Genomic DNA, 24319 nt, shown 5'->3' on the forward strand with positions numbered 1-24319 from the left:
TATTAGAAAACGTTAAACAGTTCCCCAAATGGATGGTACCATTTTGCACATCTACTAGCATTGTTTCTCCACATTCTCACTAACATTTGGTGTTGTCAATAGTTTTAAGTTTAGCCATCATGGTGGGTGGGTAGTGGTATGTCATTATTGTTTTGATTTTTTTCCACGTCCTTATAGGCTATTCCTATGTATCCTTTTGCGGAGTATCTGTTCAAATTTTTGCCCAGTTTAAAAACTGGGTCTGAATACTGGGGAAGGGAAAGAAATAGGGATGGTGATCTAAGAGAGAGCCTTATTTAATATAATAGAACAGAAAGTCAGTAGATATGACTAAAATTGAAGAATTTATATATATATATATATATATATCATTAATCATTAAAAAAAATGAGATGCATAAATGCCTGAGAAAATAGCTAAAGGAATAGAAAATGGTTGCTTCTGGGGAGGGAGATGGAGTGGAGAACCTCTATTATGGACCTTTTAGTTCATTTATTTCTAAAACTGTCTATATATTGTACTTTGATTTAAAAAGTCCTTAAATATGAATAACTTACTGAATCTATAATCACTGAGTCAGGTGTTCTTCCAGTGAAAACGAAATTCAATTGCTTGGCTGCTCTAACCAATGCTCCCTCATCTGTGTTAGGAGAAGAGGGGAAAGCAAATGCATAATGATGAAAATTATCCAAAATACAAGAGAAATACACTAGTGCAATACAATTTTCTGTTTCATTAAAATTATTTTTATTCTGGCCCCTGTTTTTTAAATCTATTTCTTTTAAATTGTTTATCAATGACAAAAGAAATGAGCAGAATAAAAGAAATGTCTAGATACTTATAGATGCCAGGATCACATTTCTGAATATTAAGTATCATTGTTAGTCATCTATATCTAAAAAGGATCATTCACATGTACTCCTTGGTCCGGCGTATTCTCTAGAAAACCATTTTCAAAAAGAACGGCACAAAATTGTTTTCTTTAGTCATATAACTCATAAAACTTTTTCTTCTAAAAAGTTGAATTGGGGATTTGATTTAAGTAGATTCAAATGAATTGAGGATTTCATTATATTATATACTCATTACTTTCATCACCATGAAATGTCAAATCTTGTCTTTGGTGAGGGTGAGGTATGGGATAAGAAAATACTAATGATTTTTATTCTACAATATGAAATGTAATATTTCTCATATCTTTAAGGACTATGGTATATTCTACAAGATTACTGTTAGGCTATACACTAAAATACTTATTCACCATGACAACATACAACAAAATTCTCCAATGTATGTTCTTTCTTTTCTAAAATATTACCATCATTAAATTGACTACATACTTTATTTTATATTGAAAATAAGTCTAAAGTTAAATCTCAATATTAAATATTGATAACTTTGCTAAAAATATATCATGAAACCTCTTCAAATGTGTAAACTCTCCTCACCCAAATAAATACACAATAAGCCCCATGACTACCACTGTTAAAAGAGGAAAGTAAAATTTGGGATATAAAATCATATGTTTATTAATTTTAGGCAAACAAATCTTCCTTTACCTTACTCCTTATATGCAAAAACAGTTTATGACTATTATTTTATACTCAGCTTCTATAAAGAAGGGAAAAACTACTATATGTATATAAGAAAGTACATTTTTCCAATCGTGCATTTTAATTAAAATTTGCTATTCAAATTTGTTACTGAAATTTTCATGTAACTTTACTTATATGCCAAAAATTACATATAAAATAACATACTTTAACATAACGTAAATTTAATCTTGAAATGCAAGGTTTTGTGAACTAGAAAACAAAACTTTTACCTAAAAACTGCACTGAATTTGGCTATGTTATGTTTTCAAACGAAATTGTTTTTTTTTTCTCAACAATCCTAATTTTCAGAACAATTTTCCACAGAAAAATACTTCACAATAGTTTCATTTGTACCTGGAGATGCTGCTTGATAAATAATTTTATCACCTTCTCGCTCTGGTACTGCTGTGTGACAGACTGCCATCATCGTAAGAAACTCACATATTATAGGCGCAGTTGGCTACAAAAAATAAACACATACTTCAGTCCTTTTCACTAAATGTTTTGACACTGTTGATAGCAGCTATAAACAGTTGGGATGTATAACCAACATCTCTTATGAATAAAATTTATTTTAACTGAAATCATTCATTCTTATAATCGCTCATTCACTCTCTCAGTAGTTATAAAACAACTGTGTGTTGTTAAGATAGGACAGTAAAAAGGCAGACATAGTTGAATCCTGTCCTCAGAGGAAAGGAGAGACTCTAAAATGGTAAGTTTATCTGTTTGTAATTCCTGACCAGATTTAAATTTTAGGCATCTAAAATTAGGCATCACTCTGAGTTGGGGGGATAATGACAAGATTCTTCTGTAATGCATTGTCCCCACCCCTCACAACCCTCTACAAAAATGGCCACTTTAATCTGATACATATTTTACTAAAAAATACAACTCTTATGTACAGTAGACTATTGTGGTCTGCGGGAGACAAGTAGCTTAGACTCTAAAGGAGAAAAGAAGCCCGATGCTCTTTATCAAACATTTTCCTGTCTGGGGCGGGGGTGTGGGAAAGTGAAGTGATTAGAAAAGGTAAATCCGAACATTATTCCGTAGACTGTACTAGGGCTAGCACAGTGGACAAACCAGACATGGCCCTGTTACCACCCAGACTTACAGAGAAGACAGCCCCACAGTTACATGAAGAGTATTATTTAATCAAAGTGTGATAAAGGCTGTAAACAACAGAATGCGCAACTACCATGTAACGTGATTTGGGGGAGTCCATAGTTGTTCTCAAGTTATCTTCTTTATCCTGATAAGATTTTGGTCTCATGAAGAAATGAACAAAGAATATTCCATCAAGAGGAATGGGCCAGTGACCACAAAGACCCCGCAGGAACATACAATGACGTGTGTTTGGCAAATACAAGGCCAGCGCATATTCACAAGAGTCAGGGTGAAAAGGAGTCCGGCTCAAAGAAAGGATGGACTTAGGCAGGGACCAGTCCGCGGTCTCTCTTCAAGGAAAAAACATACAAAAGGATATAAAAGCACACATTGCCAGGGCCCCTCCCACAGCCAGGGAAGGGGCCTTAAGGTTTCATTCACTTCAGAGTAAATCTGACTGTGCTAGAGAGGCAGCGTGCTTAAGCAGTGACCATGAGTTCAGGTTTCAACAGAATGAACTGCAGATGCTGACAGAACTAGTTCTGGCATTTAAACTCTAGGAAACCATATATTTTGAATGAAATGTTAGTAACTTCATAAGCAGAATGGGTTCACAGTGGTGGCAGAAGTTGGGAGTTCCTATTACAGGTCTGGCACTGCACTGTGACTCTGGGCAGGTCATTCATTTCTGTTGCTATTTTGAATTTATCAATAATGAATGAACTATAAACTATTCCATAATTATTTAAAGTAAAACATTTTGAAAAGACAATCGATTAACAATAATATTAGAACTAGATTTCTAACAAACTGAATTTCATGTTGGCTAAGCAGTAATAGATGAAGTGATAATAGTTTTGATAGTTATTGAAACGGTCATGAATAAAAACAAAAGAACATATAAACACGGAAGATAGTTCTTCAAAGAAACACTCATTAGCTTTCATTCATTAATGAAAAGACAATGGTTTTCTGTAACTTACATGATTATTTTGGAGATTTTCCAACAATGATGAATCACTAAATGTTTTTTCATCACCAAACTGTGAGCTTTGCCTAAAGGGGGAAAAAATGGAGCAAATTTGATTCATTTATATAAGTACATTGATACATTCATAACTTACTTTTGAAATAAACGTTATGCTTGCAAACCTTTAATAAATTAAATGCAATTTGGTCTGCATTTCTAAATAAGATATCTCAGGTTCATGACTGAATAATGAACTGTATTTAAGGATACTAAAATGTGACAGACTTCTGCCATGTAATAAAAAAGAGTATTTCATAGTTCATTTTCCTACAGTAAAACTATATTGTTGTCACATAAAGTTAAAAAAATTAAGTTAAGAAAGTGTAAGAAGTAAAACTGCTAAAACAGTTTTATTGGACCCTTCTTAGTTTCATAATTTTTAAAAACTTTTACAATTTCATAATTTTTCATTATTTTAAAGAGTTTTAGAATTAATGAACAATTATTAAAAATAAATATTGATAAACTCTTATTCCAGCTCTAAATCTTTCTAGTGACAACCATTGTATGATCATCTCATAATATGAATAACATGCATGATAAACTATTTACATTATACTTTATCACTAATAGACGAGTAAATATTTATGGACATATCACATTTTTCTGTATATGCAAGTAGAAAAGATCATAGAAGTATATAGGATAGTTTGTGGCTTTCTCAGATCATCTAACACATTATGTTCTTTAAAAAAAAAGGGTCAGAGCTAACTCTGTAATCTAGCTCTAATTATTCTCATGGTTGTGTAATTTAATGCATACAAATACTGAGATTCAAAGGAAAAACAAGTTAAATTTAAGTTGGAAGGGCAAACCCAAAGGATATATACTTTGCAAGGTTCAGTTAAAAAAAAAATATATATATATATACCAAAGCTTTTGTTCTCAGGAAAAGAAAATTTCAGAATTAATTCACTGAGGAGAAAAATGAAGTGCCCACTACCAAATAAACTATAACACAGAATTTTAGAAAGAATAACAAAAATGTTACAATGTGTCAAATCAAGAGTTCCCCATTTTAAAGCTAACAGCTTTAAAGGAAGGAGAAATCACTGAAGACAAAAGAACTTGAAATAATAGACTAGAATAATAAAAGATACACAGTATCTTCAATGAAATACATTGCTTCCATAAACCAAAGGAGAAAAGTAAAACGTTCATAATAAAATACTCTTTATTTACAAGTAGTAGATTAGAATTCTCAAAACATCCCTGAAAGGTAGAATAAATACGTTATTACTAGTATTACTGCTACTACAGTTTTAAAGATGGAGGAAAAGTCCAAGAAATTTTAAATGACCTATCAAAGCCAGATAGAAAAATTAACATAAATTTCTCCTTCAAATAGCATCATCTCTTAAATATAGTTTATTACTTGGAATTTTATGAAATTTCTTTTATTAATATATATGCATTAATAGTTCTTAGGTGTACTTTCCTACTTATTAGATATATTGAAATGCACAGAATATTCTCAGTAACATTTTGTATACAGAAGTCTATTTTCTAGCCAAAGAATTCCAGATTAAATGTCCCCATAAATGATGTAGGATGTTTACCTCAGTTATAATTCTTTAATTTCATGATACAACTTTCAAATATATTCATAATAAAATAATACTAATATATGACTAGAAATACTTCTACTGGCACCAATGAACTCTTTTCCAAGAAAGTGGGCTCCTTTTCAAGGTCATAAAAATTATAAAGAACTCATTAGCTAATCAGCCTGGGCTGAGAGCTGGGCTGGATAAGGCAGTCACAGGGGTCCCCCCCCTTTACTCAACATCTTACAAAATCTTCACTTACAATTGAAAAAAAAAAAAAAACCAGATAAAATCAGGATGTTCATGTCACTTATAAATAAGATCTAACTGCACTAAAAGTAAAAGTAATAGTTTGCAAACTGACTACAAATAAAAGTGCAAACCAACATCAACGTTTTTTTAAATTTTTTCCTAGAAATTTTCAAGTGGCAATTTGCTCACAAGGGGACAAAGAAAATATAACGCCTTGCAAGAAGTTAAAAGGCAGAGATAGAAGAGGTACAATAAGAACAGTGGGCAGGTAGCCCATAACTCCCTATAATTTGTGGATTCCCGCAGATTGATTTAAAATCTATAATACATTGTCAATAATTATTTCCTGATTATACAGAACTGAAGAATTCCCACAGCAAAAAAAAAAGGATAAAATTTAGAACATATATGGCTTAATTAATATTAGCTATGCTTCATATATGACAGTATGAACATAAAATATTTTAAAATATTCTGTTAAAACATCAAAAGGGTTTGAAAAAAAAGGAGAAAAAATTTGAATCCATACCTTTCACCTTAAACAAAATAAATTTTGTCAAAGATTTAATAAAAGGATTAAAGCGATGAGAGAATTTAAAAATTAATTTGGGAGTGGAAAAGGCCTAGATGTCATACATACTTAGAAAGCATAACAAATAGTCACACCTGATTGATGAAGTTAAAACATTTCTGAACACCATGCATGGGATGTATGTGTGTGAAGATTTGTCGATACAAATATTTTTAAGAACAATATTATATTGGAATATGGACATGCATATAGAGCAAAAGAATAGAATTGATATTTTAAAAATAAACCTAAACATTTATGATAACTGATATTTGAAAATGGTCCTGAGTACATTGAAAGGGAAAACGAACAGTCTCTTTAAGAAATTGTTATGCGACAGTAACAACTGTAATTGCATTCTTTTGCATTTCCACATGCAAAAGAATAAAAATAGATGCCTTCTTTATGCTATGAGCCAAAAATAGACTCAAAATGGATTGTTGACTAAATATAAAACCTCTGTCCATAAAACTCCTAGAATAAAAGGCAGGAATAACTTTCTATGACCTTCTATTTACCACTATTTATCACATTATTTTGATATGACATCAAAACCACAAGCAAAAAGAGAAAATGTAGATAAATGGGACTTGATCAAAACTAAAACATTTGTACTTCACAAGGCACTTGAAAAGATGTTCAATATCATTAGTCATTAGGGAAATGCAAACCAAAACCACAATAACATATCACTTCACAAGTACTAGAATTATTGCCCTGAAAAGAAAGGTGGAAATAAAGTGCTGGTGAGAATGCAGAAAAAGTGGGACCCTCCTACACTGCTGGTGAGAAAGCCCAGTACCTTGTGCTGGAGTACGCAACTGCTTGGGAGGCATATGATTAGCTCATGACTCAGGGCAGTATGAAAGGAAAGGAGGCCTGAGACAAATTCCTCCCAATAGCGTCTGCTGTGCAATACAGTTACTAGAAATGTAGTGTTCATAGAGTCTTAAAGGCAGAAGATCTGCAATTGGAGTGTGATATGAACATTGAGGTTGCATATTTTTGCTCAAGTCATGAATACAGTTTTGGTAACAAATTGGATAAAGATTGTGTGGCAATCTCCTTTATTCTGCTCCACAACACCCAGAGGACTAAGACTGTGGTGGATCCATGGTCCAAGTGTAAAGCCTGGGAGTGATTACCCATGCCACAGTCGGTGGGTCCCTGTCTTTTGATGTATAGCACACCAGGAGCTGTGGAAGCAGGCACTAAGCAGAGAAGACCATGTTTCCTTTTCCCTACCCAGAGAGTATGAAAACTTGCTCAAGGAATATCTCTTCTCAGTCCATACAAGACAGGAACTTTGGAGCAATTTATGAAAGATCATGGCTGAAGCTGGGTCATGAAGATGACAAACTGAAGCCTTATGTTCACCTACTCCCCTAAGGACAAGGGCCCCAGCACACTGACTAGATGGTTTCCTTGGTTTATACAAGAAAGAGAGCCCAAACTCCCTAATGGAACAGTCAAGTAAGAGGTGATGGTCTTTTACTGGGGTATAGGGGATTCCACCTGGAGGCATCCCACCATTTAGAATTCCCAGCCTTCAAATATCTGAACACTTGCACCAGTCTTTTCCCAGGCAACAAGGTAAAGCCTAACATCTCTGCCAAACCTAAGCCACTTCAATTGGCATCTCCAATCAATAATCTAAGAATACTCAGAAGTACACAGAAGTAAGTGGCCTACAGAGGGCCAGAGGTCAGGTTGGGAGGTCTGGAGCCCAAGCTGTGTGCCTGCAAAGCTTCTACTTGCCCTAAAGGGGAAAAAGCCCACGCTTATGTTCTTAGGGAAGAGTGTCCTCAACACCAACAGAATCAAAGTAGGGATTTCCCACTTTTGGAAAGTACTAGCCTTGGCCTCAATCCAGAAAAGATATTCCATCCCAGCCAGTATCTGGTGCTCCAGAGCTCCTGATTTTGAATCTGAAAGTAAAAAGCAAGTGGGAGATGCTCCCAACACAAACGGTGGGCAGTAGAAGCAGCCACCAGAAAAAGAAAACATGTCAAGAGGCCAGGCTGTTCTCATGAGACTTTCCACACAGGATCAATATCACAAGCTCTATGGAGCCTGAAAAGACTGATGCAGGAGATGGGCAGGGGCTGGACACAAACACATTAGACTGGAACAACAAATTAAAACAAAACATTTCTGTATAGCAAAATCTACTGTAACCAAAGTTAAAAGACTAATAATAAACTGGGAAGAGAATATTTCCAACACACAAAAAGAGGTTCATTTCCCAGAAGTAAAAAGACTTCATAAAAATCAGTAAGAAAAAGACAATAGAAAAATGGTCAAAGGATATAAACACACAGTTCACAGCAGAGGAAATACAAATGGTTTTGAATATATGCACAATACTATCTCATGATAAGAGAAATGAAATTTAAACATACACACAGATTTGTCTAACATCAATTTGGAAAAAAAAGTTTGACAACACTGTGCTGTTATGGTTGTGGGAAAGGTCCTATATCATTGTGAGAATGTAAATTGGTACAACTTCTAAATAGGCAATTGTGCAATTTTTATCAAAACGTAAAACGCACACATTCTTTGATCCAACAATTCCCAGGTCTAGGAATTTACATTAATTACCTACTAAAAATGCTGTGTGTGCAAATTTATTATTTGCAGCATTTTTTTAATAGCAAAAGATTAGAAATATTTAAAAATTTCATCAGGGATGCTGCTTAAATAAATTGAGGTACATTCATGTAACACAGTATTATACAAAAAATGAGAAGCTCTTTATGAAATTTGGAAAAATCGCAAATGAAAACTGGTACAAAAGACCACGCTTCACTTTCTGTAAAATGTGAGAAAAAATACAGCCATGTCGGGTGGTGCAACAGTAGCTCAGCAGGCAGAATTCTCTCCTGATGTGCTGGAGACCCGGGTTCGATTCCAGGTGCCAGCCCATGAAAAGAAAAGAAAAAAAATACAGGTATGTCTATGCATAGAATAGAAGTGGAAGGATACGTCTAGCAGTGGTTACTGTGGCTGCCTTCAGGAGGAAAAATGGATGGCTCTAAATCAGGGATAGGATGAAAACCTTTCCCTCTTTACCCTTGTGATGGTTAGGTTCATGTCTCAACTTGATCAGGTGATGGTGCCCAGTTGTCTCAAGCATTGGCCTGTTAGTGCAAGAATTTTGTGGCTGGTTAATAAACCCAAAGGCTGGTTTATTAAATCATCAGCCATTGATTGCATCTGTGGCTGATTACACCCATGACCAACTAAGGGAGTGCCTTCTGCAGTGAGAGAATTCCATCAGTTGGATTTAATCCAATCAGGTGGAGACTTATAAGGGAGAAGAGAGAACTTTCATTTCTTCAGCCAGCCAGCCTCTCCTAGAGAGTTCACGAACAACTGTCACTGGAGCTGTCAGCTAGTGGCCTGCCCTACGAAATTTGGACTCATGTATCCTACATTTGCGTGAGACACTTACATAAAATCTCATATTTACAGATACCTCCTATTGGTTCTGTTTCTCTAGAGAACCTTAATACACCCCTTTTGAATTTTTAATATGTTAATGCATTATGAACGTAACAAATAAATCAAATTTAAATTAAAAGTTAAAAACAAAAAACCAAAATCTATGTCAGCACCTGAAATACAAACTTTTTACATTTTATACACAGTACATATATGCATACACGTGAAAACAAAGGCTATGTGACTGCAAATCACATTTGTTTGTTTTTTAAAGATTCTGCACGTTGTGCTTTTGAATGGACTTACTGATTTCAAATGAAATCCTTTGAAGGAAGGTTTAATTTTTAGAAGTGAATTTGTTATTCAGAGCCAAGTTCAGTGAATATGAACCAGTGGTTGAATTCAATAATAATACTTTGTTTAGATAGTGGTTTTGACCAAAGAAATAAGACCCTGTTTTCTGTGTGGCACAAAGTATTTCTGAAGGCATTTACAAAAAAGGAGTTCCAAAAACATCCTTTGAAATGGCAGCATCATTGGAATAATTAAATTACCTGCCAAAGGGACTACTTTGAAAAGTAACACTAATTTGAATGTGTTAGCTCTCTTTACTATATAGTCACATCTGAAAGAACGTTCTAGTGAGCCTCAATTTTGCAGCACAGTAAATACCACTCAATCCATACATAACTATAGGCCAGATTGAAATGAGAAAAGAAATTAAGACCAGAAAATAATAAAATCCATTGATATTGCGATAAGACTAAAAACCACAGTGAAACTGAATGACTAAACACAGACCACTTTAATCTTGAGAATCACCCTCTTTAGCATTTACTTTAAAAGAAATCAGAGAGAATAATATGGAACTATATTACATAGGTAAGAAATACTGAAATGATGTTATCTGGGATTTGCTTCAAAATAAGAGTGGGGGAAAGGTTGAAATTGAAATTGAAATTGAATTGAAATTGAAATTGGCCTTGGATGCCTATTATTGAAAGTAGGTTATGAGCACATCTGTCTATGTTTGAAATTTTCCACAATAAAAGTTAGAAGATGAAAAAAATAGTTTTGGAAAATAAGCATAACTTAAAGTTACAAGGATGTTGAGAGCAAATGAATTCTTTCTTCAATTCCAAAAATATTGATACTCTTAATTTAGGTGTCAGTGGTAGATTCTGAATAGAAAGGAATTAATCAGTAAGGTTCTACATTAGCTGGTGGTTACATGGTAATAATAAGAGAACGGTACTGATTTGGGGGTAAGTGGCTACTGGATGGGGCAATAATTTCATTTCTGTAAACTACATCAGTAGCATTTTAAGAGAGTAGAGTTACAACCATCATCAAGTTATCTTTAATACCAAAAGGATATGTTTGAGAGGGTGAATACATTACAGATTTGCCTTCAAAGTCTACTAAACGTAAATATGTCAAATAATTTATATGTATTTACATGCTAAATATTACAGATTTTTTAACTTGACATTTTTGTGGCAAACGCTGATTCAAACTAAGGCAGTAAAATTATATATAAAGCCCATGGGGTGTTATATATGAAATTCAATAAACTTTATATTGCAAAGTGAAGCCGCTGCAAAAGCATATGGGAATGCACTTACTGAAGTAACTTTGAATTTAGAGTCATCTACGCTCTCTAGTTTACCTCTAAAGACCAGAAGCATGGAGATATGGTCAGGTGGCCAGAGCTAAATAACAACATTAACCAGGATCCCACTTTTGATCTTGGTCTCTTGGGCAACATGAAACCAACTGGTTGAGTTTGGACAAATGCCAGATTTATGAAAGTACAGTTGTGTGGCCTGTGCTAACTTCCCTCAAGTCAGCTGGTTAAACTGTACATGCTCTTGCTACCTTAATAAAACAAGAAAAAAAAGTAAAATGATCTCAAAATTGCAAGGCTATCCTGTGCTCTAAAAGTGCAAATATTCTTTAAAGTTCTTTAAAGTCTATAGGGTATAGTGTAATGAGCACATTTTTAATAACCAAATTGAGCAAAGTTTTAACTCTGGTTTCCATGTTGACTGGATGTATAATTTGGGGCAAGTTACTTATTAGCTTCTTTGCCTAGATTTCATATCTTTAAAATGGCTATGCCAATAACTCAAATATATCAAGAGGATTAAATGAGAGACATCAGAGTTAACACCACAAGCACAATATGTCCAGGCACTAGTCTAAGCACTTTAAAAACAGTAGCTACTACTATTATCCCCAGTCTACTAGATGAACACACCCAAGTAGAAAGGTTTGGTAATTTGTTCAAGGGCAACAGTAGGATCAGGATCTGAACTCAGGAGGTCAGAGTCAAAGGCCAGTGTCCTAACCACTGCATAGGCTAGTAGGCTTTGCGGACCTACAGACAACTATTTAATAGATGGAGAGTTCAAACGCACATTTAAAATAAATTTCATTTACTATGAGGGAAGATAAAAGTTTCCCTAGTGTTTATTTTTTTAAAATAATATCATTAACAAAAATAATATCATTAATATCTCAGTTTATTTGTAATTCTATAATCAGAATTATGCAAAAATTTATGGAAAAGTTGGCATTTTTTATTTGGAATTAATTAGAATGCCAAATATCAAATTTCTCAGTACATGTTAAAAAGGAACTTATTGGGTGGGCCGAAGTGGCTCATCAGGCAGAGTTCTTGCCTGCCACGCCAGAGACCCAGGTTCAATTCCTGATGCCTGCCCATTCCAAAAAAAAAAAGGAACTCATTAAACTAGATTCAGTAACATCCTCTCTTCCCAACCATTATAAAAGACATGAAACAACAGCCATCAAAAGTAGAATATTTTAAATGATCTGAGTAAATAAACACCAATTTTTAACATTTCTGTCCAATCTTAAGACAAACATAATGAAGATAAATTCCCTCTGTAGGAATAATTGAGTTACCTTAGAGAAAATATGTTTCAATTCCATATTAATGAACAATGCTTAAAGTTAAGAGAATTATATTGTAACAGAAAAACAACAAATAAAAGATATTTTAACTACATTCTCAAAGGATTAAATATAAGGGGATATTGGGGGTGCAAGAGTAGCTCAGTGGTAGAATTCCCGCCTGCCATGCAGGAGACCTAGGTTCAATTCTCGGTCCATGCACTTCCCAAAACAAGCAAAGAAGCAAACAAAAACCAACCAAACAAAAAAATTCAACAAACGGTGCTGCAAAAATGGATGTTCACATGGAGAAAAAATGAAATGTGGTCCTGCAATACAGCAAACAACAACGACAAAAATATATATATACACATACATACATAAAGGGATATCTAAATCTAAACCATAAACTTTAGTTATCCACTAACAATAAGACACTTAAGGAAATATTAAAAATCCTAAAATTGATTCAGGTATGTCTAAGTATATGATACGCCAAGCAAAGAGTTTAAATATGATGACTCGTCAGTTGTCACAGTAATCAAACAGCTGTCTCTTTCATTAACCACAGGTATTACAAGGTTTAATGCAAACTTTTACCAAATCTCCACTTTTCAGAAATACATTCCAGGTTAAAAAATATTATGTGATAGTTATTGGACTTCAAGGTATATTGGAAATGAGGTTTAATTACAAAATATATGTGCAATTTGAAAAATAAAAGTGTAGCCATTATTAGAACCACAATGTTTTATAAAGTTACCAGCTTTTAAAGGAACCTGTTTACTGAAATTTCATTTGCCAAGAACTGAAGATGAATTATGGAAATACGAAAATGAATTTAAAATATCATAGGTGAAATTGTAAATCCATGGAGAGGACTTTAAAGTGGAAAAAATAAAAACCTCCAGAAAGTATTTAAATTTAGCCTATGAAATGCAGTCTTCAAAAATTCTAAAATAAACTATACCATAATAAAGTGAGTCCTTGGTGATACTTGGCAGTATGGTTTTTCAACATTTGCCACAGAACTTTTTTTTTTAATGTTTATTTTCTAGCCCAAAGAGACTTATTAAACTGATAAGGAAACTAACTTCCACTGCGGGGGTATATTTCAGTAGCACCCTTTTACAACTGCATGGAGTGAATAAATAACACCAGAAGGTGGCAGTGCTGAGCTAAAAAAAAAAACAAAACAAAAAGTTTTAGCGTTTTAGTAGTCCACAGCCCAAGGACTCTGGAGTTAATAATTACAAACCTTATTATAGATATATAATATAAAATTCTAGCAAGCCTAACCTCTAAACTGAATGCATATAAAATAAGTAAAGGTTATTCAATAGAAAATCAAGGGTACTCCACAGATTTCAAGAAATACTTACAATAGAGCATTGCTACCCTATCTGAGCAGTAATGTTTTTTTAAAAGTAGTGAAATGTGTCTAACAAAACAATGAAATGTAAGTATTTTAAAGAAGTAAATGAAGGCGGTGCAAGGGTAGTTCAGGGATAGAATTCTCGCCTGCCATGCGGGACGCCCGGATTTGATTCCGGTCCATGCACTTCCCCACAAACAAAACAAACAAACAAATTCAACAAATGCTGCGACAATACAGGATACTCACATGGAAAAACAATGAAATGTGACCCCACTATACAAATAAAAAAAAAAAAGAAAGAAAGAAATGAAGAGACAGGAAGGGCCATGCGGCTTACCATTCCTCAGGAGAGCAGCCATAATCCTCAGCTTCAGGGACATGACTTCATAGAGAGCAAAGAAGGGGACAGAAAGAGGAAAAATAATCACAGACCGGCTAGAAACATAAAAGCTAGAATATGGGAAGTACTAAAGGATGGAAAATGAACTTTTAGTTGATTCTGAAAGAATGGCAGTTAGTACAGTAAGAAGAAAATAATTTGTGGTAAACAAGGAGATTTGCAGAATTAGATTTTCAACTTACCTCTTCACCATGAAATTTATGATTTTATACACAGAATTTTGAATGCCAGTAGAAAATATTGATCTTAGCAGTAACATACTAAAGCCAAACAAAAATTAATCATATATATTGGGTAACCAGAACAAAGTGACCTAATGAAAGAAACTTGCTAGTAGTTAGGAATAAACTATTATACTGATAAAATTTGCCAGATACATTCAGATGTAATTTTGACTAGCATGAGAAAATGGTTTTTTTAACCAGGCACATTCAAGTGAAAGTTAGTTACATCTCTATTATTAAATGAAACCACATTTTACAGAATTAACTGATATTCAAAAATTATGACAAACACAGCACACACATGCATTAATATTTTAATTTCATCCATCAGCTCCTGTGAGCACGAGGAAAGTCTGATCAATGTTCAGATTTCATTTCAACCAGGCAGTCATGCATTTAGTGGGAAGTGGCTCATAACAGATGACAGAGCAAACTTTCTTATTTTCCATTTTTTCATTATTTGTCATCATTTGATATTTTTCCTTTAAATTTATTATATATATATATATGAATACATATGAAGTTTTAAAAATGAAGCATTCACACAAATGTAAAGTCAGTATTTTTGATAAAAATGCAACGAACTTTGTTGAGAACTCCTGGGATCATTTCACTCCCTACATGTCCACACCCCACTCTCTTCACCCTTTCTCCAACCTGGCTACAACATGATCTCATCATTCCAAGGCACCTCTTCCAGCTCCAAAAACATTAAATTGCCTTCAGCGCCGTGTTTAACTGTCTTCACTCCAACCACAAGGAGGCGGTCCCTTTTACTCACCATACTCTGTTACAAAGGGCTTGTGTATATGCTTCAGAAGATCAAGCCCCCTGTGGGCTGGACTCCTGATAAAGAGCTGATCTGCTGCAAATCTTTGTGGGACTGCCTATAGCCCAGGGCTCAAGGCAGTTGCTCCTGACCAACCTCAGGGCTTGGATGCCATCCGCCTAGTGCTTTTAAATCAACAAACACTGAGCCAAGGTGCTGCCAGGCTGCACTGCTGTTGTAGCTCGGTCCAGCACAAGAGCCAGTATTTCCACAGTCCTGCGGCTTAAAAGCTCCAGAGCCCAAGGGTAGAGACCAAGGGTCCCTCTCCCAGAGTCTGGTCCAGCCCTGGCAGAATGTTGAGCACTATCCAGAGCATGGTGAGCAGCAGGCAACCTGTACACCTGCCACAGATGCTGTCTGTAAGAGTTTCCCCCCTCTGGTGTGTCTGCACCATCTCTTTTTGGCTACTTGTCCCCATTGCATGTAGTGCTATTACATCTTCCTGGTATGTTCTTCACTTAACCTCATCCTTAAATCTCAGCTCAAGTAACACTTTCCCAGGAAGCTTTCCATGACCTTCCCAGATCAAACTCTGCCCCTCAAAGCACACCGTGTTAGAACTTTATAGTTTTTCTACGTGACTACTTGATTAAGATTCATTAACCCCCAATTGGACAATAGACTCCAGGACAGGTAAGTTTGCTGATCATTATATCCCTATCATCTAACAAAGTGCCACATTGATAAAAGGTGTCTGATAAACAGTTGTTGATGCTTATATGAATAAATAAGTGATATTTACCAGCTTCTATCCATGGTGAGCAGTAAGACAGACTTGTTAGTTATAACCTAGACCTTGTGGCTAAGTATTAGAAGAATTCTGAGGTTTCTCTCTGGGCAAATCTCTTCTTGGGGTTAAAAAAGTAAGCTGATCTACTCAGCAAACATATTACCAAAGAAAACACTGCCAAAGTAAAGCTATTCACATACTGTACTATCTTGTTTTTAGCACATCCACTTTTATACTGAAAGGAGTATGTAAATGAAGTGTTTTTGGTAAATGCCCTACAGTGAACAAATGCACTGTTTAATTTACTTAATTTTTTCTTAACCTCAGAGACTGTATCATTGATAAGCCTCAGCCAGCCCATCGCTTCTTTCTGATAGTAAGGTCTAAATTGACAACAAAGATAGTACTTGGGATTATATCCCTGAATTTTCACCAAAGAGAGAATGATAGTTACTGAACATAAAAGCTTGATTAGTTATTCCTGGTATTCAAGCAGCTGTGATAAAACTGACTTATTCCTCCAGGAAGCAATCTGCTGATTTAACAAATGTTTAGCAGTAGAATTTTCAGTTTATGTTAAGTTAAACTTTCAAAGAATATCACAATTCATTTACATTTAACTATATATATTCATCCCATAGAAAAAGACCTAATGAAATAATCTGATAAGATTAAGCACAGTGCATTCCTGATACAAAGTTGGACTCTATCAAATAATCCTCATCAGTAAGTATGGACAAATCTCTCTATTTTGTTGCCTCTCATGCACACAATTTGGAGCAAAGGTTATGTGAAACGAGTGCAAATTGACCAAGACTGAATTTTTGAAGTATTAAGTGTTAAATGTTATCTTCTAACAAACCTGTGGGATACACAGAACTAGCTAAAGATCATGGCATCAGGAGACTTCGAGTCTTGTCCTTCTAGCTGATAAAATACAGCAGAACTCACCTTTGCCTCTATCTAGGGTAAAAGAGCTTTATTTTCTTAGAAATGCTGATGGAGCATCAGCTACCTGAAACCCCTAAGACAAGTGTTAATGTATTAAAGTTGCCATTACTCTCCTTTGCTTTGCTGTATCCTGGGGAACTAACATCATGCTTTCTTCTGCTGAGGCTGGAGTGCGCACACATAATATTAAACAACTGTTAAACACAGCTATGGGGCAAGTGGGAAAGCAAAACCATGCTATTAAACTGCCTATGCTCCTGTAACCCAAGAGTGCCTGGTGGAAATTTCCACAAAAAGACAGGTGACAGTAATTCCTTTTTCCTGGGTCCCCTACTGTAAACATCCGAACATGGTTTCTTCAAAGCCTTCACATTGCAGCGAGTCTCTATAATACTGACATTCTAATTGTCCACGACACAGGAGGCTCGGGGAAGGGACTGTTGATAAAAACTACATCAGGGTTAAGAATGCCCCAAAACATATGCACAAACAATACATGATCATTGGAAGCAGTTTAACTAGCTTCCCTGGACATGGCCCTACGTATTTTGAAACCCTGATATATGATCCAAAGAGGAAACATATTTATGTTTTTGTAGTATATAGTTAAAATTTGAAAGAAAGCCCTCCTCTTTATTACTAAACATATTAGAGATCATTTGGTCTTCATTTTAGAGAGTCAGGAAAATTTGAAAAGAAATTGGGTAGTTCACATGGTGAATTGCTGACAAAATCAAGACTAGAACTCATAACTTATGACTTTTTATTGAACTGAACCTCTATATTAAGAAATGTTATTTTCCTAGAGGAATTTTGTTTCACTGAGAACTTAATCTAAATGCTGACCAGACTTAACTCTTAATAGTGTTTAAGTTTATATCAGTCTAAACCCACCCTCCACTATAACTGGTGTTGATAACAACACACCAAACAGACACAGGAAAAATACAGCTCTTTAGAACGACTGCCTTACAGTGTTTAAGGACCTATTCCAAGAATAACCAAGAACCTGACAAAACACGAGGAAAAGAGAGGTTAGATCTTATTTTAGTGTTTAGTTCTGATAAGCTCACAATTAATATGATCCATCTGAATAACTTAGTTAGAAATTGGAAAAGTAAAGAAGTGATCAATTATTTCCCAGATCACTCTGGAAATAACATTCATGAATGAATGCAGGATTTGTATAAAAACAAATATCACCTTAAATCTATAAGCAAGTATAATACAACAAACTCTAGCATCACAACCGGACTTTCTTTCTTTACCCTGGGCAATTATGGGAAGAACAGACAAGATGTCAAAAAGTGTGGACACAGTTCAGCTGCTCCAGTAGCTGACTGAACAACAGGACCTGTGTCAACTGGGGTCTGGAGACAGAGAGTGGGGAGAGCCTCTCTTGTCTAAGAGAATTAGAAGATCTTCAGATAATGCGGAAGGATGCAAAATAGCATCCAGTCTTGGAAATAGTAAGAATGCATCTTAAATCAACAGCCTGTCCCTGCACTGTAAAAAAGCCATTCAATAACTGTTTTTTTTTAGCTTCATATACACACATAGTTTGAAATCATTTTTAGCTACCATGATATGTGCCTTGATCTACTTATCTTTATAGACCCTGTGTATGGTAGTAACCATAAACATTTAGAATTTTCATCAAATAGTTACTTTTTGATAACTCTAAGGCATTTTAAAAATCCAATATACTATTTTTATACTGGCTCACTGCTTAGAGGCAAAGTGTGAGTGGAGAAGGATGGGTGCATGCCAGAAAACCCCAAAGCAAGTGCCCATGCTAGCTTGGTTAGGGGACTGATATTTGACAGTCTCACTTGCAGAGAAGGATAACTGGAAAATTTGATAATAGGCCAATGTCAACCAACCAGGAAGGTGTTGCATGTTTTGTTCATGACTTTCTAGGAAATAAAGACATTAGTTTTCTCATATTACCCTATAATGAATTTCAAAATGAAATAAGCATACCTAAAAGTAAGAAATAAATTAAATGGGTGCACAATAAGCACATATGCTAAAGGGCATTAATGTCTGAAAGGTTTTGATGATGTTTTTTACCACCTGGATTTCAGTTTTATGTCCCTAGCTCCTTCCCATCATCAGAATTTTAGATTGCTCTGGAATTGCAAAGAGGTGAGATGGTAGAAGAAAAAAATAAATCAAAAGGATTCTGAGAGACAAGAATATTTTAACTTGAAAACTGCTAAAGGCCAGACTGCATGATTCTTACCACACATAATCTATAATAGGGAAGCACATTTGTATTTTATTACCAGGACCATGTAGAGCCCTCAGCAACCCTAAACACTGAAAAAATTATTGGGCAGAGCCTTCACCTCTGCAATTTTAAATGAAACAAAACCAAGCTATAAAATGCAAATTAAAACAGCTGCTTTCTAGCTTAAAAAAAAAAACCCTAATAAGAAAAAAATTCCTAAATGCACCAAACAGTTTAGCACTAATTAAATGTGTATTTCATGTTTTGATTAAAAGGAAAAAACTCACCCATAAGCAACTCCTGCTATGGTACACTTCTTAAACTGCATTACATTGCACGTCAGAGTACCAGTTTTGTCAGAAAATATGTATTTAACCTAAAAAAAAGTTTAAAATTTCTCATTAAAATTTCAAAAGTCTTTTTATGCCAGTCTTTATCCAGACAGGTAAAAAGCCCTTAAAATTATAATTTTTATTAATCTTATTACATTGTAGGGGTACAATGAATGCTATTAATTACTTTCTGCACATTCATAAATGAATATATCCAAATCCATTTTAGTACTTTAATAATGAATCATTTCATGTATGAGTACTAAAGATTATCACGATATCAGTAAAACTGCAGTCATGGAGAAACCTGCCTTGTATGTTTGCATATCCATTGGAAAGTGCCACTAATGGTACTTAATTATAGAGCACTAAAACATCATTCAGTATTTCTCAACATGACTGTAGAATTGACACGAGCTTGCCTTATTAACATACCTTCATATGAAAACCTGAATTGCTAACAAAAAGGATAACTCTGGTTTGGATGTTATTTGAAAAGTAAGAGGTGGCAAATGGCAATGATATGAAAGAAGAAAAATCATTTTTCTCAGCTAGCATATATAAATAGACTCCAATTATATATATATATATATATATATATATATATATAATATGAGTTAAAAATCTAGAATTTCTATTGACTACTATTATACTTAAGGCTCATACAACTTCATTGAATAACTTCCTGGCTGAAAGTTATAAACTATTCTAATAATATGTTTATAAGTAAAACAGCAATACTTTACATACTATATACTGTGGGACATCCTTAGGCTTGTGCATTGTGCAGTACTTTGTACTGAGAACAAAATTTGCTTTAAATGATGTTTTAAAATTTTATTTACTAAAAATGAATAATCATACACTAACAAATGGATATAATCCAAATATTCAAATCATGGAAAATTAAAAGCTGTCAGTTCATCTAAAGTTGCTCTGTAAGACAGAAATTATACTGTATCTGGCTAATTCAACAGATCAACAAGAACTTGACTTTACCTGGCCAAGTTCCTCATTCAGATTAGATGTTCGGGCCATGGCGGCAGTGTCTGTGGGTTCATAGTGCATGTCAAGATCCTATTTTTTTTTAAATAAAAGAAATCATTGAATAGCTAGTAATAAGAGGTTGGGTGAAATTGAAAAGAAACACAGTTCACAAGCCACTGTTTAACTGATGAATTTTATATGTATACATACATACAACAACTCTCATCCCTTGCTCTATCCATACAATTTCAGTTGATTTCCCAGAAAAGTATTCAATAGAGAGTATCACATTTCACATTCAGGGCAGCACCGTGTGGTAAATTAGTGCATGTGTCTGGAATTGGCAATCTAGGTTTACTATCATTCCACCATTTACTAGATATGTGCCCTATTGTAAGGGTTAAAATAAGATAAAGGACCTAAGTGTTTCTCATACACGGAAAGTGCTTAGAAATGTGAGTTAAAAACAACAACAACTGCTCATATAACTAGGACTTCAAACCTGGATAATTACCTAAGAGACTCTATTTAGTTCTACTTTCTTGGCCAAGTTTCTTGTAGTGTATATATTTGAAAGCAAAACAAGTATACTTCTTTAAACCAAGATGAAAACATGTATTTTTTAAACCAATTTGCACTTGCTTTGCACTCGATAATCATGAGGCTTGGCTATATTACCCTATAAAAATTAGTATTTTGTATTTAAAATTCTATTTTATTCATTTTATTGATAAGGCAAGGTTGTTAGCCGATTGATTTCCACATATAAATGAAAAGGACAAAAAAATTCTAAATAAAATCTGATATCTAAGATATATGTTCTAGACTGAGTAATACCTCTTCTGGAATCTGTTGTTGAGTTCTAGGTGCCACATTTTAAGAGGGATATTAACCAACCGGGTCATGTTCAGAGAACAGTGACCAGAATGGGATTTAATTTGGAAATCACGTCAAATGTGTAACAATGGAAGATGGAGTTGTTTCATTAGGACGAGAAAAAAGATATACTGGAAGAACAGTCACGATACCTGAGTTCAAAAGTTTTGCAAAAAATTTCTATTATTCAGAAAGAAGATAAGGTACTTCCCTGCTCCACTGGGCAGAACCAGAATGAAAGGGAGGCAGCTACTTATCTCACATCCACAAAGAAGTTGCCTCGGAAAGGAAGACTAGAAAACCAGTCTTTACTCTGTCAGGGATATTATACGATTTCTATATATCAGGTAGCTGGTTGGAAAGAATAAGCCTGCTGGATTCATCCGACACTAAAATCATATAATTACTTGAAGCAAATATTATTTCTGAAAACCCAAATCAAAAATAATAAAGTGAAAGACCAGTCATTTGACTTTCACAATTGGTTACCTTATTCTTTCCATAAATAGGAACATTTCAATGAGTTCTAATTGAATTTATACAAATTTTATTACACAATTTTTTAGCAACACACTTTCTTCTGCATGAAGTGAGCTGAGCTTGCAGCTCATTTTAGATTTCTAAATTATAGTGATATTTTGCCAATGAATTTAAGAGATTGACAGTTGAGGTGGATCATTTACCACTGGAAGATAATGAGCAGTTACAAAATTATCATCATCAGTTATCTTTTAACAAATCCTAAGTCTGTTCAAATCAAAGACTTTAAAATTACATTAAAAAAGAAAGAAACATCAAAAGACAGTGCCAACATTTCTCAAAGTAAAAGAAAAGTGAAATTTCCCGACAGATTAGGGCTGAAGCCGTATTCAATTTTCACAAATCTATTAATTTTAACTTTAGTAAAAATAAAAATTTTAGGAAGGCGATATATTTTATAAACAAAACATTCAGGAAAGCTATGTTAGCATATCTTTTCCAAGATTAAAAAACTATTTAAGAAAAAAGCATTAAGAATATTTAAGCACAGTGAAAATTGTTTACACTATGGAAAAATAAACTGCATAGATGTATAAAACATAATAGACAACTTGTTGTTACATGTACTGAATACTACTTGTAAGATGTATTATTTGTATGGTGCTTGATTGTTTGTGAAGCTCTCTGCTGTTATGAAATTTCTTTGATCCATACACTCACTGTGAGATGCAGGTAAAGCACGTTCTGTCATCCCTGTAGGAGTCCAAGACTGGGTAAAGTTTGCACAGTTAGCCTACAATAAAACTAAATCTACAATTCACATATTTTGAGACCAAAACTCGTGGGCCTCCTTTCCCCCTATGTAGCCCAAAATAGGGTTCCTGAACTATACACTGGTTCCCAGGCTGTCTGTTCTGTCAACTTGCATGATTCTTAAATAGAGGGCTTTCTTACAGTTATATGCGGCTCAGTCATATTGCAAAATGTCATCCTTTAATCAATAAAAGATATGCATAATTAATATTTTTCCCTGGAGATCAAAAGACCATATAATGAGAAACAAGACAAAGCACATGCTTAGGGTGACAAACAACAATAATAATTCATATTTACCCAGTTTATGAAATAGGCCTGGGTAAATTTTACCACTTCTAATGTGACCAACAAGCTGATGGGAATAAGGTTGTTGAAAAGGATGATGAAGGTCAAAAAATTCAATCCAAAATTATTAGCACCGCCATCTGTTGGAGGAGGTGGGAAGAATGTCATTTAGTTTTATATTTTATTTAAATTGACCAAAATAAAAAATACCTTTAGCTAAGTATTTATCAAACAGAAATGTAAACTCACTTCCTAGAAATATCAAGACATGGTACATTAATCCAATAACAGTAAAAGGACAGAACTCCAAAGGGACACTAGTTAATATTGTTTCCCTAGGACAAGATGTCCATTAACAAAGAACTCATTGCAAAGTTCAATCAATTGTAAAGTACAATCAATTGATACATTTTTAAAGTATGTATTCTTTTGGTGCCTTAAAATATATATACATATATTTATTACAACTTCCACACACACTTAATCTGCTTTCCTTACCAGATAGCTACTTATCCATGTTAAAAAATATTTTTAAAGAACAGTTTTCATTTATGTATGTCATGCTAATGAGCATATTTAATGAAAATCTGTGTTTTTAAGAAATATTTTTTGAGATTCTAAAATTTTACTTACTTTCACTGGAAATCTCATTGAAAAATAAAGATTAAATATCCATTACCTTTGCAACAAGATGTTCTTTACAGACACAATAAGAAATTTCACAGAATAAATCAAGATCAACTGTGAAATAAATACATGCTTTAATTTAAAAAAAATAAGTTTATAAGTACTTTAATGCTTACAGTTTAGATTGAGATACCAGTCCTTTCCAGAATGCCTTCGATTCCAAATGGCTGAGCCCACAGAACAAACAAGAGACATGGCAATTAAGATACAAAATAAAATCAAAATCTGCAGATTTGTAATCCGTTCCACATTTGAGAGCTTAAGTGGTGGACTTGTTGAATTCTGTGAAAAGAAAAAACATAAAAAATGGGTGCAAATGATTTAGTAATATATATGGTCTTAGTAATTTTTATGAGGGTGACAAAATGAATCATAATTCAAGATTGAACATTAGTAGACACATGAAAATTATACAAAAAACAATCAGATGTAATAAGCTGTCAGTGATTAGTCACCTCTCTTTTCTTAAGGTTACTTAACTATACAACCTAAGCTTTTTTTTAGGAAGTAAAATAATAAAATAAAGAAGAAAAGGAAATAATATTCCTTTTGTAGACATAGTTTTTGCATTATGGGAGGTAGGATGAACAATGCATTACTTGGTTATTTAAGCAAAGAGGGTAGACTAGAAGTAGCTAGC

The 24319-nt window shown here is 34.1% G+C and overlaps 1 protein-coding gene across 6 annotated transcripts in view; it reads right to left on the minus strand.

The window, feature by feature from the left end:
- Window positions 1–24319, minus strand: part of ATP8A1 (ATPase phospholipid transporting 8A1) — a 240458-nt gene that overhangs the window by 140027 nt on the left and 76112 nt on the right. For 5 of the 6 annotated variants that reach the window (XM_077136764.1, XM_077136763.1, XM_077136762.1 and 2 more), the window contains 7 exons: window positions 23796–23961; window positions 23005–23132; window positions 20548–20625; window positions 19504–19592; window positions 3689–3761; window positions 1950–2055; window positions 558–640 (listed from right to left, as the gene is read on the minus strand). In XM_077136764.1, the coding sequence (XP_076992879.1) occupies window positions 558–640; window positions 1950–2055; window positions 3689–3761; window positions 19504–19592; window positions 20548–20625; window positions 23005–23132; window positions 23796–23961 (723 nt within the window). Of the gene's footprint in view, window positions 1–557; window positions 641–1949; window positions 2056–3688; window positions 3762–14186; window positions 14232–19503; window positions 19593–20547; window positions 20626–23004; window positions 23133–23795; window positions 23962–24319 lie in introns of all 6 variants that reach the window. The other variant, XM_077136767.1, reaches the window with a different exon arrangement.

Source organism: Tamandua tetradactyla, chromosome 19 (assembly GCF_023851605.1).
Source record: "Tamandua tetradactyla isolate mTamTet1 chromosome 19, mTamTet1.pri, whole genome shotgun sequence".
Taxonomy (NCBI): Eukaryota; Metazoa; Chordata; class Mammalia; order Pilosa; family Myrmecophagidae; genus Tamandua; species Tamandua tetradactyla.